The sequence below is a fragment of the Pelecanus crispus genome, chromosome 15, assembly GCF_030463565.1.
Source record: "Pelecanus crispus isolate bPelCri1 chromosome 15, bPelCri1.pri, whole genome shotgun sequence".
Classification (NCBI taxonomy): Eukaryota; Metazoa; Chordata; class Aves; order Pelecaniformes; family Pelecanidae; genus Pelecanus; species Pelecanus crispus.
Window position 1 is genome coordinate 7,202,621 of NC_134657.1, and position 15,570 is coordinate 7,218,190.

At 46.9% G+C, this 15,570-nt stretch overlaps 1 protein-coding gene across 1 annotated transcript in view; it reads right to left on the reverse strand.

The window, feature by feature from the left end:
* Nucleotides 1-15,300, reverse strand: part of ACAP3 (ArfGAP with coiled-coil, ankyrin repeat and PH domains 3) — a 65,078-nt gene extending 49,778 nt beyond the window's left edge. Inside the window, exons 1-8 of the mRNA XM_075721734.1 lie at nt 15,284-15,300; nt 14,677-14,814; nt 14,293-14,450; nt 13,885-13,893; nt 11,783-11,966; nt 4,651-4,708; nt 756-875; nt 265-318 (exon numbers count right to left, since the gene is read on the reverse strand). Of these exons, the coding sequence (XP_075577849.1) occupies nt 265-318; nt 756-875; nt 4,651-4,708; nt 11,783-11,966; nt 13,885-13,893; nt 14,293-14,450; nt 14,677-14,814; nt 15,284-15,300 (738 nt within the window). The remainder of the gene's footprint in view (nt 1-264; nt 319-755; nt 876-4,650; nt 4,709-11,782; nt 11,967-13,884; nt 13,894-14,292; nt 14,451-14,676; nt 14,815-15,283) is intronic.
* Nucleotides 15,301-15,570: the final 270 nt, after the last annotated feature.

A 15,570-nucleotide genomic window follows, 5' to 3' on the forward strand; every position in this document is an offset into this window, starting at 1 on the left:
CATGATGCATCAGGACTGATCATTGTGAGTACACAGACTCACAGCTCATCCAATTCAATATTGTTGCAAGAGGCAACAATAATTCTCAGCCCTTTGCTGCTCTCTTGGCTACGCAATGTGCAGGGACTGGGACCTGGAAGACAATCTTTTCATGGATCCCACCTTTGTGCAGTGTCAAGTAAGCCAAACGCAGACCATTAATCAGCGCCTTGAGAAAGAGGTTGCCATCAGCACACAAAAAGACAAGAAGAAGTGTCATCTTACCATGTGATAGTTAATCATTTCCTGCAGACTGTCTCCAAATTTGTCGAGGCACTCCTGCAAAAAAAGGTAAAGAGAACTGGCAGTGAATAGAAGCAGCTGCCCTTCATTCCCAGGGGTTCAATGGCTGAGAGAGACTCTCATTAAGCCACAGAAAAGCCACCCTGTCATTTGACAAGAAGGCATTTCAAAAATGTCTGACATTGAAGTCATAGGCTCCCTGTCCTTGCCAGTCTAGTCCTGAAATCAGCGTGTCAGTTGTTGCTTGTGTAGGCCAGTTACCTGCATTTCCTAAATACATGGTGCTTACTGACCTAGATGCCAACAACCTTGCCAGCACTGTGGCTTCCTAAAAACACAGTTCTCCCTGCAAGCAATGAATCTCACTCTGATTGTTCAGCATTGCATTATCAGATGGTCTCTACATTCCTCCAAAAATAAAATCTCATACTATATGGCTACTGGAACAGTATAAGGGTCTTGGACATACTTACCGAAATCATTTCATCCTTCTTGCACTGCTGCGACAAGTCCCGGACTCCGCTGACAAAGTGCTTGTTCGTGGTGATGTAGGCTTTGCCTGCTTCAATCATCCCACTGCATAGCTTTACCAGCTGCACAAGGAGAGAGGTGTGAGCAGAGAGGCAGCTGATCACATCAAACTGAATTGCAGCCAGGCTGGTTTTCATCTGCACCAACACCGCAGCCCTTTAGAACAGGACACCACTCATGTTCCTGCTGTGGCTACACCAGCAGCCCGTACTGCACGTGGCAGAAACGGGGATGCAAATCGCACTTCTCAGGGTATGTCACGCTGTCAGCATTTCACTTGTCACTTAGGAATAACAGTTCCAGGCTATCCCCTGAGGACAGATGAATCAGAGCAGCTTATTTTTTCCAGTGGGTTTCTACTGTTCATTCTATCCTGAGGCATCAGGACTGCAATGAAAGGAACCCGATCACACAGATTGACTGGGGAGAGGTAAGACTCCTTGCTGCTGGGTGGGAGCGATAAGCTGTCTAGAATCTCCCTGCTGGGAATATGCTGCTCGTTGGGATTGTCAAGTCTCTGAGCCCAGCTGGCTGTTCTGTACCCTTACGGAGACTTGTCTTGCTGTTACCTTGGAATAAAGGGGAGCCAGCGTTCAGCAGCCTCACGTTTTTGTATCATGTTTTCCTTAAACCAACTGACCAGGACTGCGTAAGCCATGTCTGCTGTGTGCAGCCAGTGAAAATCTATGTTCCCTCACATGCAGGTTAAATCATCAAGGTTGTAGATAACATGAATTCCCACAATTCTGCAGCCCCAGGAAACTTTGCTGGTGAACTGTGAGGGATTACAGCATCTATCTCTGGACTGCCTGTGACTTAGTACTGATGGACCTGGAAGGAGTTTTGTTCAGAGAAACGTTAACAACTTTAAGCAAGCTACACATGCTCCAATTCTCATCACCAGCCTTGTTATAGTGAAGTTACCTGGAACTTGCAGCAAAATGGGGTGGTTTCCTCACTTGGAATTAGTTTACTGCAGCACAGGCATACATCTCCAGACAGCCTTTCTTAACTTTTGATAATTTAACAGCTGCAGGGAACATTCCCAGACTTCCTAGCCACAGCAAACTGCCTTAGCATGCCTGGAACTGGCTGTAAAGACTGGAGCATTAGCTGAGCCAGAATTCCTGGCCAGTAGCCTATCTCCTTGCAGCCAAAGCTCCTTGTAAAAGGTTACGGTAAACAACCTTAAGATAAATCCATAAACCAAAGGCCCAAGAGATTTGCAACCGTAATGGCTGGCCACTAAGCACAAGTTCTTAAATTTTTGGTTGGTTGGTTGGTTTTTGTTTTTTTTTAAATCATCACTGTTCTGGGCTTTTTAACTAACTGAAAAACTTTAGCTGCTGATAATGAACAACACTTGGAATTGAAGTTTTCCATTCTCAAAATCCAGGAGCCTTTTAGGGATATTAATCTTACTAACGAAAAATGGCTTTTAAAACCTATCCCTGTCAACCAGCCTCACCTACAGGCTGGGAATGAGTAGCTCTCAAGTTTGGTTTGATGCCAAAGCCCCACTGAAGCATGGTGTGCTGGGTTTGGGCTTGCTGCTTGTTCTACTTATGCAGCCACAAGGCTTTGGGGCCTAATCTATATGTGTGCGTTGCAGAACAAGCTTGCTTGCCTCTGTCTGCAGTTCTGTAAAAATATATCTGAGTATATCTGAGTGTATAAATATATATATAGTCATACATGGTATATCTGTATATATACATATATATACTATATAGCATATACAGACTTCACTCTTTCACACTCACATCTGTTACTCTCCTGTCCACGCAATTTGACAGAACAGCATTGGATGCTAGCAGACTTGTACTATCCCATGCAAGCCCAGAGAAGAAAAGCAAACAGATGCAATTCCTGTCACATCTGGAGCCCAGACGTACACTAGGGGTTTGGACAGATCCTCTGGAAAGGAAATCCAGCCTATTCTGCAACGTGGCGGTTTCTAGCATACCTCTGTGCAAACTCTTGTGGCCAAGGCTGTGTTGCTAGTAGCTGAAGGCCATCGGCACAAGCACACTCCCAAGGGGAGCAATGACGGCTTTGCAGATGGAGCACAGGACGGAATGAAGGAAATCTCTTTGAAACAGCCGAAATCTCTGGTGTTCCCTTGGATTAATCATTTACACTGCCCTTTACCTTCATTTTAAACAGGTGTTAAAAGGCTAATCATGTATAAACTAAGTGCACAGTAAAAGGCAGAGAAACAGAGTCAGTCCTTGCCAACTTGCTGCTCTTGAAGAACTAGTCATGCCAGCAGTTTGGGTACACTGAACAACATTTACACCAAGCCCTAGAAAGGCTGCCCTGGGCATCCACCCAGCTGGTACACAGGAGAGGAGCTGGGCCATCCAAGGCTGATTTGTTAGGAATGGGGGTGATTGAATCTTGTCCAAAGTTACCCTCAGAGAAACTAATTTGAACTTCAGTGGCTCTTCAGATGCAAACTCCGGCCTCACTTGCCCTGGACTCAGACCTGATAAGCCTGTTGCTGACAGTGACTGAGCCAACACTTTGCATGACTGGTCATCTCCGCAGCAGACAGGGGAAATGATGCACGCCAACAGAATGACACGTCCACCCGCTTTGCACTAGCAGAATATCACCCCACAACTGCTGTCAGGGAAAGACCAAAATTGCATGAGACTATTGTTTTAATGCAGTCCTCACCCAAAGGAGCTCAAATCAATTTGCAACAAAACACTGAACAATAAAAAGCTAAGAGTCCTGAACAGCTCTTGGACTTCCAGCCCGCCCTCCTCGCTCCGAGACTGTTCCTGGCACACCAAGTCGTCCAACTACAGGGAGCACTGACAGCTGTAGTGCCAGAATCAGAGCAAGTTTTGCCCCGTGCTTTGTCTTTAAAGCCTTACCCTCTTCCACAGAGGAAAAGAGATAACCTAAATCCTTTTGCAGCTTTCACCAGTGAGACTAGTTAGCTTGTACAGATAACCATTCCAAGCAGCTTGAGTAGTGAATAGGTTTTATAGGACACAGCTTTGCCTAGGGCTTGTGACTTCAACAAAGCCCATTTCTCCATCAGACACAGGAGTTTTATCCCTTGATAGCTTTGGGAAATCTCACAGATAAAAAGCCAACAGCTCTTCAGCCTCCTCTTCTTCATTTCTCCCTGTTCTCATTTAGAAACAACTTGGCTGATGTCTCAGACATCAGGAGGAGTGCGGGTGGAAAAGCCGCCTTCCATCATAAAGCCTCTGACTTAGATCCAAACTACCAGTTGGATGTAAAGAATCACCAGCATAAACGCAAAATGGCCAAACTGGTCCCTGAGAGGGTATTTCCAGTGTCAGATTACAGCAGTGGCACATAGCCTGGCTGAACATCAGACAGCAACCACCAGCATCAGTCTGAATCTGGCCCCTTGTTTACCTGCAAGCGTCTCCTTACATCCCTGAGCTGACACAGCGGTGCCTGCGCTGTGCGGACAGGTAACGGCTCCTGCACCTCACAGGTTAATAGACGGTGGAGAGGGGAAGCAGACAGCACTGAAATAACTTGCCACGGCAGGAGAAGCAGTGTCAGTCCCCTGAGATCCAGGACCAGAAGAAGAAGGCCATCATTCAGCATGAGGAGCCCAAGTCTGGACCTTTTGTCCTAACTCCTTTGGCAGTCGCAAAGGAGCCCTGACAGGTACCTGTCAGTAGAGGGAGACATGGTCCTGTTGACAAGCCCAGTGTACTACACATTAGTTTTCTGACAGCCTGAGATGGGCTCACTTTTTAGAGCAGACTGGTGGGGCCATATTCCTAAGTAGGAACTCATCAGTCCCTCTTCAAACCAATGCGCTAAGCTGCCCCATCTTACCTTGTCAAGCTTTGCCTCTATCTCCACCACATCTGTTTCCACTTCATCAATGGTTGCCCTGCAATGACAACAGCAAAAAGAAATAATTAAATCGATTGCTTATGATGATTGGGAAAGAAGCCAGAAAGTCCCAGATGAGTAAAGACCAGAGAGACTACGGTATGTGTGCTGGAGGTGGACAGGAGGAGGGATTCACACTTCACACTTTGGAGCTTCCTGCTGCTATGTAAGCTCAGGACCTAGTTACTCAGGAGAATCATAGAATCATAGAATCGTTTAGGTTGGAAAAGCCTTTTAAGATCATCCAGTCCAACCATTAACCCACACTACCAAGTCTACTCTAAGCCAATCAAGGGTAGACCAGACTAAACCATGTCCCGAAGTGCCACATCTACCCGTTTTTTAAACGCTTCCAGGGATGGTGACTCCACCACCTCTCTGGGCAGCCTGTTCCAATTCTTGACCACCCTTTCCGTAAAGAAATTTTTCCTAATTTCCAACCTAAACCTCCCCTGGCGCAGCTTAAGCCCATCACACCTCATCAGCAATAAGTTCCACAGGGCTGGGAAAAGAGATAGAGACTATGCTGTTTTCTGTCAGTGCACTGGAGAAATTCAGGTGTGCTGTGGTAGTCGTACACAGCAAACTCACTTAGTGGCCTTGTTCTGATTCTGCAGGCAATGTTGTTAATTGGTCGTAATGCTAAGTGACACAAAAATAACCACTGTTACACCTTAGCCGTCCATTCACATCAGGCACAAATTGCTTGCTTCAGTACCACCAAAACCCATTTTCTGGCCTATAAATGTGCCTGAAGTGCAGCCACATGGTGAATTATGTCCTTTGAACCTTAGGAACCAACACTCAAGCAGAAACACATCTTGGTCCTTTTGTCGCCGGACACCATAAGTCCCTTTCACACACGTGGGGCTTTGCCTGCATATGGATAAATCTGCTCCATGATTATGAGACCTGTTTTCTTTCCACGTCACCGGGCAGATGTGACAGTAAGAGGCTAGTAGAATCCAGCTGCAAAGGTCATCAGGCCTCCCTCACAAAGTGAAATATTAACATGACATCAGCCATTTGCAAGAGGCATTCCCAGACTGAGGCATGTGGTATGAAATGACTTTTTTTGAGGTCAGAGTCCATCAGTAAGCACTGTAAACCTGAGAGCGTTCCCTTGCAGAGCTGCTCACTGCTATACGATGTCTATACTTGGACAGTTGTTTCTTTAACCACACACCTGCAAATGTGGTAAGCCTCATGCCACCCTTATGCACCAAGGATATGCAATCCAAATTTCACTGCAAGGAGCTTCTTAAGTTTGTGGGCTTGTAATTTAAAAGGTTGGTTCCTGAAATATTACACTCAGGGGCTTTAAAAAATCCAGCACTGAACATGTGCCAGCTGAAAGAACAGTAGGGAAGAATGTGACTTAGAGCCACATGAATCTATACTGCTATCTCAGCAAAAGGACACCCACAAACCAAGGGGAAGAGCAAAAGTCCTGAAGAAACCATCAGAGAATGTAGTAACTCTGTGCCTCTGAGGCTCTTGGTGTCTTCAGTGAAGTAGTGAATGATGAAGACGGTGACTGTCTTCACTAAGGGACATGCTTCTAAGAGAAGGAAGGATAAATTTAAGAAGAAAGTCCAAGAAGTCACAAAGCTGGGGTCTAAATCTAAACGTCTGCCAAGCTGAGGAAGGGTTCGGGCCAGCAGCACGGTACTTGTATGTACCTTACAAAGACTACACATAACCAAAGTAGCACAGCACCCTCAGTAACATCTATTCTAAGCATTCTTCAATGGGAAATACGTATAATACCTTACGTAGGTGTGTGCAGTCCCCATCTGTAAGCTGTGAGACAGCCAACATTTGCTACAGTCCTGTGTAATCCAGGTGGAGCAAAGAGAAGAGAGTCTGTCCTCACACAGTACTGGAGTAAAACAGAAACGTTGTCAGGTCTGTCCCTAGCATCCAGGAGATCTTCAGCAGCTTCAGACAAGCACTGCAGGAGAGAGCAGCTTTTCTACCCATGCACTCCCTCCAAAGCCTCATGTGGGCTGTGAGCAGCCGGCTGACGGGGCCATCCCGTGTGGTGCGCTCTGATTAATGACAAGGAAGGCCAGGTAATGTCAAATGACCGTGGGAACTCCCCTCCCTGTACGCTATGCCTGGCCTTTCCACGTGTCTGTACTTCAAGAAGGTGGCACGTAATTGATTACAAGGTGGAGCAGAGCAAAGCCCCTTCTGACACCATTGAATCTCAACAAGTTGGACTCGGTAGGAGAGCTATGAGACATTGACACCCCACCCTGCAAACTGGAAGGCTGGAAAGGCTAAATAATACATTGGCCGTCCATGAAGAGTCAGTGATGGAGAGTGACAGATTAGCAGACCCTCAATCTTGCCTGTTAACTTTGCTGGAGGCAATGGAAATCAACTTTTCTCCTGTTGGGCCGCCTGATCACTTTGTCCTTGACAATGTTCAATAAAGTAGCTTTTACATCTCAGTTCAGATTAAGATTTGCATTGAGAATTAAGACTCCTCTCTCCCTAGCGTCTTTTTAAAGAGAATTCCCTGTAAGGAGTTGTTTTTCCAAGTCCTAGGCAGTTTGGAAATCTCCAGTCCCTTTTGGCTGCCTTTTCCCAGTAGCATGTGAGGAAACACTTAGAAACAACGAATTTGCTTTGGAAAAGGAGCGCCCAGGAGTACAAGGTCTCTGGGCAGGGATTATCTCTTCTCAGGACTGCACACCACTTAGCACAGCAGTGCCCTCTGCATCCTGGGGCCTCTGTTAAAACATCAGTATAAAAAGGTTAATCCTTTCTTGGCTCATGACTTGCTGACTCGTGAGAGCAACTTCCTTTCTGCTGCCTTAAGACTTCAGATGTTTTTACTGACATCCACACAGATACTCACAGACCAGGAGCACTGGATGCCTCGACCATTTGACATATCCTCCTCGTAGCGGCACTAAACCCTCAAAAAACACTTGCAAGAAATTCTTAATTGCCTGGAGGTGCTCACTGGGAGTTCCCAGGCACACAACCTAATGCATTGCTGGTTGTCACCTGGTTCCTCATGTGCTGAGGGGTGCTGCCTCAGCCCCAGGCAAAGCTGGCTCAGCGCAGAAGCCTCCATGCGCTGGCCCCATCCCCACCTTGCAGATGCTGTCCGGTATTGCTGGTTGGGGACCCAGTTCTAAACAGCCCATCGCTGCTCCAAGGGAGTTAAACAAAGCCCTGAATCCGAGTGGCCACAAAGACCGCGGGTCTAATAACCGTCTCGTTGAATCTAAACTGGCTGCATATGCAAGAACTGCGATCTAACAGCTGCAACTCTCCTTCAGAGACTACTGTCCTCCCCTTCCACTGCTCTCTTGTTCCCAGATGATATTACTTACAAGCAGAGGAGTGTCTCCTCCATCAATGTTCCTTTCCGTTAAAAATTCCTCCTAGGCTGTGGTTTGACCATGCTGCTCCCAGCCAGGGAGGGCAGAAGGGGGATGCTGGCCATTTACAGGCCACTTGTGACTCCACTGCTGCCCTCTCCTCATCTGGTTTCTTTTAACAAGTGAGTCTGAAGTAGAAAAAGGGGTAGGTCTGCTGCTCCTAAATGAGCTGTGATGTTCTTCAGCTCTGTGAGCAGCGAGAAGCACAGAAACCCTGCCAATGCTGTGTGAGGAAAGGATGTGTCTCTACTCCCTTCATCCAAGAGCTCTTGATGTCATCTCAGCAAACAATACTCCCTACATCGTAACATAAGCCAAACATCAAATCCAGAGGAAACAGGCTAGGTTATTAATCACCATTATATATCATAGAAGACAGCCTGGAATCTGCTTTCATTCAGAAATACCAGATGCAAGAAAATACAACTACTGCCTACAATTGGCTCCTCTACTTCCGGCCATGCAAGGAGAAATAGGTACTTACAAAAAGTTTGCTACCTGCTGAGCACGTTAAATAAAGCATATTTGTTACACCTTCCCTCGCCCCACACATCTCTCCTCTCTTCCTAGGCCCTTGATAACTAGACAGCCCTTTCCCTGCCATGACACCCAATGTAAAAGATGGTGAGGCCAGACCTTCAGACACAGATTTCACAGACACCTTCCATGTAGAGTCACCCCGAGCAAGCAAAACGGGAGGCAGCTGAGCACTCTGCTTCTGACCGGAGCAAGCCCTGGGCTCTCTGAAGTTGCAGGAATACAGCATGGCTGCTCAGGAGTGTACTTGATCCCTGGCCTTCTCCTCTGTCTCTAAGGAAGCTAGCAAGAAACCAGGACAGAGCAGGCAAGACAGCAAGAAAATATGCACGTTCAAAATGGCCTTTTTCATCAGCAGTTCCTCAAAACTGCTAGAGGCTACCCACCATGGTGGGAGCAAGTCTTTGTGTGTAGGCTCTATTTGTGTAGGAATTCATTGAAACAACTCCCAGCAAGGAGTCCCAAGGCCTGACTTTGCTGCAGTTGCAGGGCTCTCAGTTTCCCTTATTCAAAGCGAGGTAACCGGCCGCTGCAGATTACAAGCAAGTATGATTTTCTGTGGTAACAGCAGAAACAGCAAGTATAGTGCATCTATTTCTCTTTTTGCACTTTTGTTTTTTAAGAACAGGCTCTGCCTTGGGATGACACAGTAATGCCAGCTTTTGCTTTCTACAAATACCCTTCTGTCCCGCCACAGGCACTCAGAAAAGAAGGAAATGCAATAAAGACATTATGGAAAATTACTAACGCAGATCCATGTCCAGCCCACAGCATTGCCACCACTGTCTTTCCAAGCTCTGGCCTGACTCAGGGGCTCCTATAATGTGAAGCTGCAATGCTGCTGATAGACGGTGGCTTAGGTCCTACTAGCCAAGCACCTAGCAGAGAAAGATCCATTGCACCTTCTGTGTTCCTGTCTGCTCACCCGAGCCACACAACCAAAAGGGACATTGCAAGCTCTAACAGAAGGGTCAGACAACAGATTGATGCCATTAGAGAATGAGGGCCTCCACTTCAGCGCAACAGAAACATCATGATCTATTACTGTGTTGCAGTGCTCACCTGACCTGGCATCCCTCTCTTCTTCTTCCTGATTGTGCGGTGCAGAACCAGTACCCATGCCACCGGGCAGCAAGGGACTTGCCCAATGAAAAATTAAAGAAACAGATCTTAACTGTGAAGCTCCTTTGACAGTTCAGAAAAAGTTATTTTAGCAGGTGTATTTAACAGCGGTCTTTTCATTGGCTTGCAAATTACACTTGATTGGTTATTAGTGCTCAGGAATTTCTTTCCTTTTCAGTCCTGCCGCAGTGTTCCTTTGAACAGCATCTCAGCCAACAGGAAGGTTTCATACCATTGCTATTGACTTAATTCCAGAGTAAGATATCTGTTCCCTAATTAGAGAAAACTCAGATGTCAGTATGGCCATCTTCAGCACAAACAACACCCACACGAGTATTTCAAAGCTTTGCAATATTCTCAGTGATCCTCATAAGCTTCAAAAGTGTCAACTTGCAAGTGTTGGAGAAAGATGTAAAGACTTAGACAGCACAGAAGGGAATGGGTGGCTTCTAGAAGACTGGGCGTTCTGTCAGTGTCCTGAAACACAGATTCACTGGGCTGCTGGTTACTGTGGTGTCAGCACAGCTAAATGACTTTGCCTTTCTGCAGCAGCGGCAGAAAGCACCACCCTGAAGATTTCAGTCCTCTGTGCCATAGCAACAACAGCCCAGGGACCTTCTCCAGCAGACTGAAGAAGTGCTGGGCAGTCCTTTCTTTGCTTCCCTCCAACACTTCTTCCAACCTCCTCCTTGAGCAGCCCTCTGGGAGCAGCCTCTAGAATCTAAGCTCCTTCACCCTCCCATCAATTGGATGAAAATGAAATGCTGGTGACTCATTATGGAAGTACAGACTCCCCTGTGCCCAGGGCTCTGGCCACAATCGATCTGCTACCAGCTCTTTGAAAACACAGCCAGAAAAGCAGCTTCCTTCTCTCTACTAATGCAGTGCTCAAGCTTTACTGCAACACATATGGCTGCCCTATACGAATGGCAGCCCGCCTGCGCTGGGGGCAAAGCTTTTGAAAGAAATAGAATAATTAAAGAGCCTCTTTGAGGCAAATTTTTTCTCTTGCAGCTATTTTTGTTCTCTGGGTTTGGAAGTCGTGTGCCTTCATGCATCGCACTCTTACTGCCAGATTCAATTTTTCCACTTGGTTTCTTCATGCTTCTGATAGCTGGACATAACATCCAGCTAAAAAAAAGAGAGCTGGGATTTCTGGGGTTGCTTTTCTTTTCAGGAAAGCAACAGCAGCCATTGTTTAATGTGCAGGCATCAGCTAGAGGCTAGTGTAGCAAGACAGTCTTAGCAGCTTATTTCCTGCCAGGAGTTGCAGAGAGCATCTATAATTTAGTTCCCATTTTTATCATACCCTAAGAAAAGGAGTTGATATATTTGGACTCTGTGTGGAGGAGGAAGACATTTTGGGTCTGGTATCCAATAAGGTATGAATACAACTGACTATGGCTAGGAGAGCATGAAACTTTATATTTGGTGTACAGACTTGATATAAAAGGTTCCAAGTGTTTGATTTCAAGGACAGTGATCTCAGGGACCTATTCAGTTCCAGGACTGTAATGGAGTTCCAGCTTCATTACAGGAAACAAGGATGAACATTTATCCATCCTTTCCAGTTACATGGTGCTTTTATATCTGAATTAAGTCCTTGGAGAGATGAATTATGAGGCTGAGATGTGTTTAGGGGTGGTGCAGCCATGCATCCATCTTGGATAAGCTGTAAGTGGAAGACAAAAAGACCTCAGTCTTCAATCAAGTGCCTAACTCCTACCCTGTCCTGTCTTTTCCCATACACCTGGTCTTGTTGGCCAGGAATTTTTCTTTCTGCAGCTCTGGCCCTTTGCTTCTTAGAAAGCCATGTAAGTTCTCTAAGGACTGGGAGAAGGTTGGAGCAGAGCAGCGGCGTGCAAAACCAGAAGCAGTTCAAGTTCCCTGCTCTTCCCCACCTTCTCCTCCCTGACCAAATGGTGTCAGTGCAGGGCCTGCCATGTCAAGGGAGAAACCAGGGAGCAACATCTGGAAGTAATAGGTGCCGACTCCCTTGCTCACAAACTCACCGCTGTCCCTCCCCAGAAGGATGTGCATGAATGCCAGCAAACTTCGTTATGACCTGCGCTATCCCAGTACACTGCGAACAAGCTGGTAATGAGCTGAAGTGCTGCTCGCTGAGACCCTTCTTGACAGGCCCTGCTGCATACAGCCACGACAGGCCCAGCACATCTGCTCCAAAGAGCTGGAAAGCTTGGGGAAAGAGATTATACCAGATTCTTTAACATGTGATTTCCCATCCTTCAAGGGTACAACATGCCTACGTCCATCCCTGGGCTTTGGGGGTTCAAACACATCCTTATCCTGCTCGCTGATGCAGTTCCAGAGTCCACTGATCATGCTTCCCTAGAGAAATAACAGGTTTCAGTGGAACTGCTTACTGCAGAACATAAGCACTGGGCTAAATTCTCTGCCAATTTCATTCCCAAATTTAAATCCTCCCACTGTTCCACTGTAACAGATAAAAGGCAAAACCTTTTCAGTTACACAAGCAAGCTGAGAACCTGGAATAACTCCACAGGGATGAGTAATGCCACCTCAGCACTGCTGAGCTCCACTGCTCCATCCTGAAGGAATACAGAAGTGAGACGAACAGGCATGGCGAGTGGCACATATCGTCCCTACGGAACCTACATGCTTGCCGTGTCCACAGCGCTTGTGACTTCTGCCACAAAGAGAACACCCCAGGCACGGGCAGCAGCTGTAGCAAGCGCACAGGGATGCTCGGCACTTCGGGCTCACACGCCCACCCAGCTGGAGGCGTCTGGTGAGGAAACCAAGTGATTCCGACAAGAGGGAATTGACTCCCTTCACCCAAAAAAGCAATGTCCCAATTGCTGGGCAGCCAAAAGCTGAGTAGTCATGTCCTGGCTGGGTGCCCTTCATGTTTCCTGATGTTGTGCTCTTCCTGCTAATGCTTTTCCAGGCCTTGGGCTATTTCCGTCATGAGGGGAGAGAAAACAATCCACGACCTCATCTGCTAGTCGTTCAGTGCGAAGCGGAGCCCTTCCAACTAGAGATGAGACTCGAGTTTCCTTGCTCAGAGAAATCAACAATTCCCCACAGTCCAGAGGGTTCTGCCTTTTGAATTTTTCTTTGTCCTTTAAAGAAGCCTTCAGAAGCATGATCCGTGTGTGACCAAAATCTTCCCAGAAGCATTTTTATATCCCATGGGGCCAGGAATAATAAGCTATAGTGCTATCAGAGAACAGGGTCTGTGGCAAGAACCCATCTGCCTTTCTCCTCTTGTGACCTGGTTCTACAAACGTTCATTAGATGGTCCCAGCCAAGCACCAAGAGAATAATCGCCCGCATCCAAAACGTGATCAAAGCAAGAAAGTCCCACTGGCAAACTGGTGCAGCAATCAAGTCGCCGGCACCGCTGCAAGCTGAGGCTGAGTGTAATTGTGTGGGTGCCCGGAACCGCATGTTATGAGCCGTGCTTGGGGTGCACTTAGAAGGACAGAGCTGGGAGAGGAGGACAGACACAACCAGAGGGGAAATGGCAATCTGACCGAGGGGCGCTGGCTGCGATACGTCAGCCAGGAGGTCCCTCTTCCAGTCAGATTATCATCAGTCACCGCTTGCCTCTGACTCTGCTGAGTAATAGTCTTACAAAAAGAGATGGTTTGTGATGGCTGGAGCAGCGAGCGGGCCTCACACAGCTGTTACTAGCTGCCGCATCAGTCATCTCTTAGCCTGGACTTCCCCACTGCTAAATTGATAAACATTTGCTTCACAGTGACACTGTGAGTATTCAGTGATTAATCCATGTTTGGCAAGCTCCGGGGGATCCTCAGGTGACAAGCTGCCTACAGCACAGAACAGTCATGTATTCGATTAATAAACCTTACCATTAAACGCTATTGTATTACTAGCCAGCTTAGGCATGAAGTGATCAACAGGCATTTCGCAGAGAGGCCTGTCTGCATTTTTCACATTTCTTTTTCTTCATGGTGGAACAGTGGTCACGGTTTTCTTGACATTTTTTGTTAACTGAGTGCCTTTGACACAAACACACACGTGCTCTACGTGAAGGCAAGGACGGCAGAAATCCAACACCAAACTAGGTATTAAAAAGTAATAAAATGACCTAAAAATGCTTGGTTACCTCTGGCAACTATATGAAGAAGAGAACCAAAAAGAACATAAAATGTAATTCCAAATTATTAGCTGCTATAATAGCAACTACTTATACTTGCAGCTGCCAAAGCAACTCACAAAGCTGACTTAATTAAACATGCCCTTCTTTTTCCTCAGGAGGTGCATTTGGTTTTCCTCACTTTTCTGGCAGGGAAACTGAGGCATGTGAATACAAAGACTAAGATTTTTTTTTTTTTCAGTATTAAATTTCAGAAAAACACAGGGCTACTTTCTGCATGCAGTCACCAGATTACAGGTTGTTAAATTGGTCAAGTAAAGGGCTCATTTGTTCCTGAGGCACATTTATATACAAAGGCTATCTCGTTCACCGTCTACAAAAAAGCTGCATTTTAACAGCTAAGCATGTAAAAAGCACCTTGGATGTTCTTGCTCTCGAAAGTGCCCACCAAATGCAGGTACGTCTCTTGGGGGCTGCGCAGGTCTGCACTGCACGAGCTGATCCTGCTCTCAGTGCTATCAGCAGGACATGCGGGGTCCGAGCCAGCTCCCGTCGCAGCCAACGTGAAGACATCCCTTCAGTTCAGCAGGAGCTGGAATGCTTCCGGAGAGCCTGCCTCCCTCCCTCTACCTCCATTGGTGCCAATTCTAACGCGGGCTGATTTGCGACTCTTACATATGCGATCTAACTGCTACATCGTGTTACCGCTCCTTTACAAGCCCTCTGTATTCCTGCGCATAAAACTCTCCCCCCAGTCGGAGAGGAGAAGCTGTACCCCTTGCACTCCGAACAGAGCCCCACCTGCAGCCCAGCTGTTCCCAGCTGCTGGCTCGGATGCACACGGGCTTGCTCAGTTTCAAATCTCTCTTGCCTGGGACGAGGCGTACATGAAAGAGGAGGGCCACATCCAAAGTAGTGCTTTTACACCTTGTGCTATACCTGATCAACATGTGGAGTGGGCTGGGTAATTTCTAGAAACCCACCTTGCGCCAGGAATAACTGCATGCACGCGTGCATAAAACCCGCTTTGCTAGCAGCAACAAAAATGACCGTCAAATCCAGGAAAATAGCTAATCCATGCCTTGCAGTGACAACTCCTCCACAGAAACATCTTCTGTGGCCAGGAAAACGACTGCCTCATAAGCCTAATGCGTTTGGAAGTGAGCCACTGGCACATTCAGATAAAAGACAATATTATTGAGCCAGCCGGAGCACTCAGATCTCTGTTTAATCCAAATCAGGCTGCTAAGGGCCCTACACTGCACATCACTACAGTGATGTTCAGGGTCTCCCTTAGTTTAATGCTGCGGGACAGATTGAAACGTGCACTTTCCAGAGCTCAGCACAGGAAGCAATAACTCCTGGATCCTATTCCTGACGGCCACAGCATCCATGGGAGGCGACTTACCAGTCTCTGTGCCCCATTATCGCTATTAAAAGACTGAGAAAAATGAATCCTTCCCTCTCTTGCAGGAGTGTTTGGAGGATTTAATAAATAGTAGTGGCAAAATGTTCAGAGTCAGAAGCTGTAGGTGTGCAAAGTGGAGTTACTATTAGTTATTAAATCTGACTGTGTTCTATTTGAAATGGAGTGAAACCAGCATTTGCCTTGGTGAGATTAGCTCTGCCCCTAACGAGACAAGGATGTTTGGCACAGACACCAGTCCTTTCTCGTTCAACTCCTTCTCCAGAACC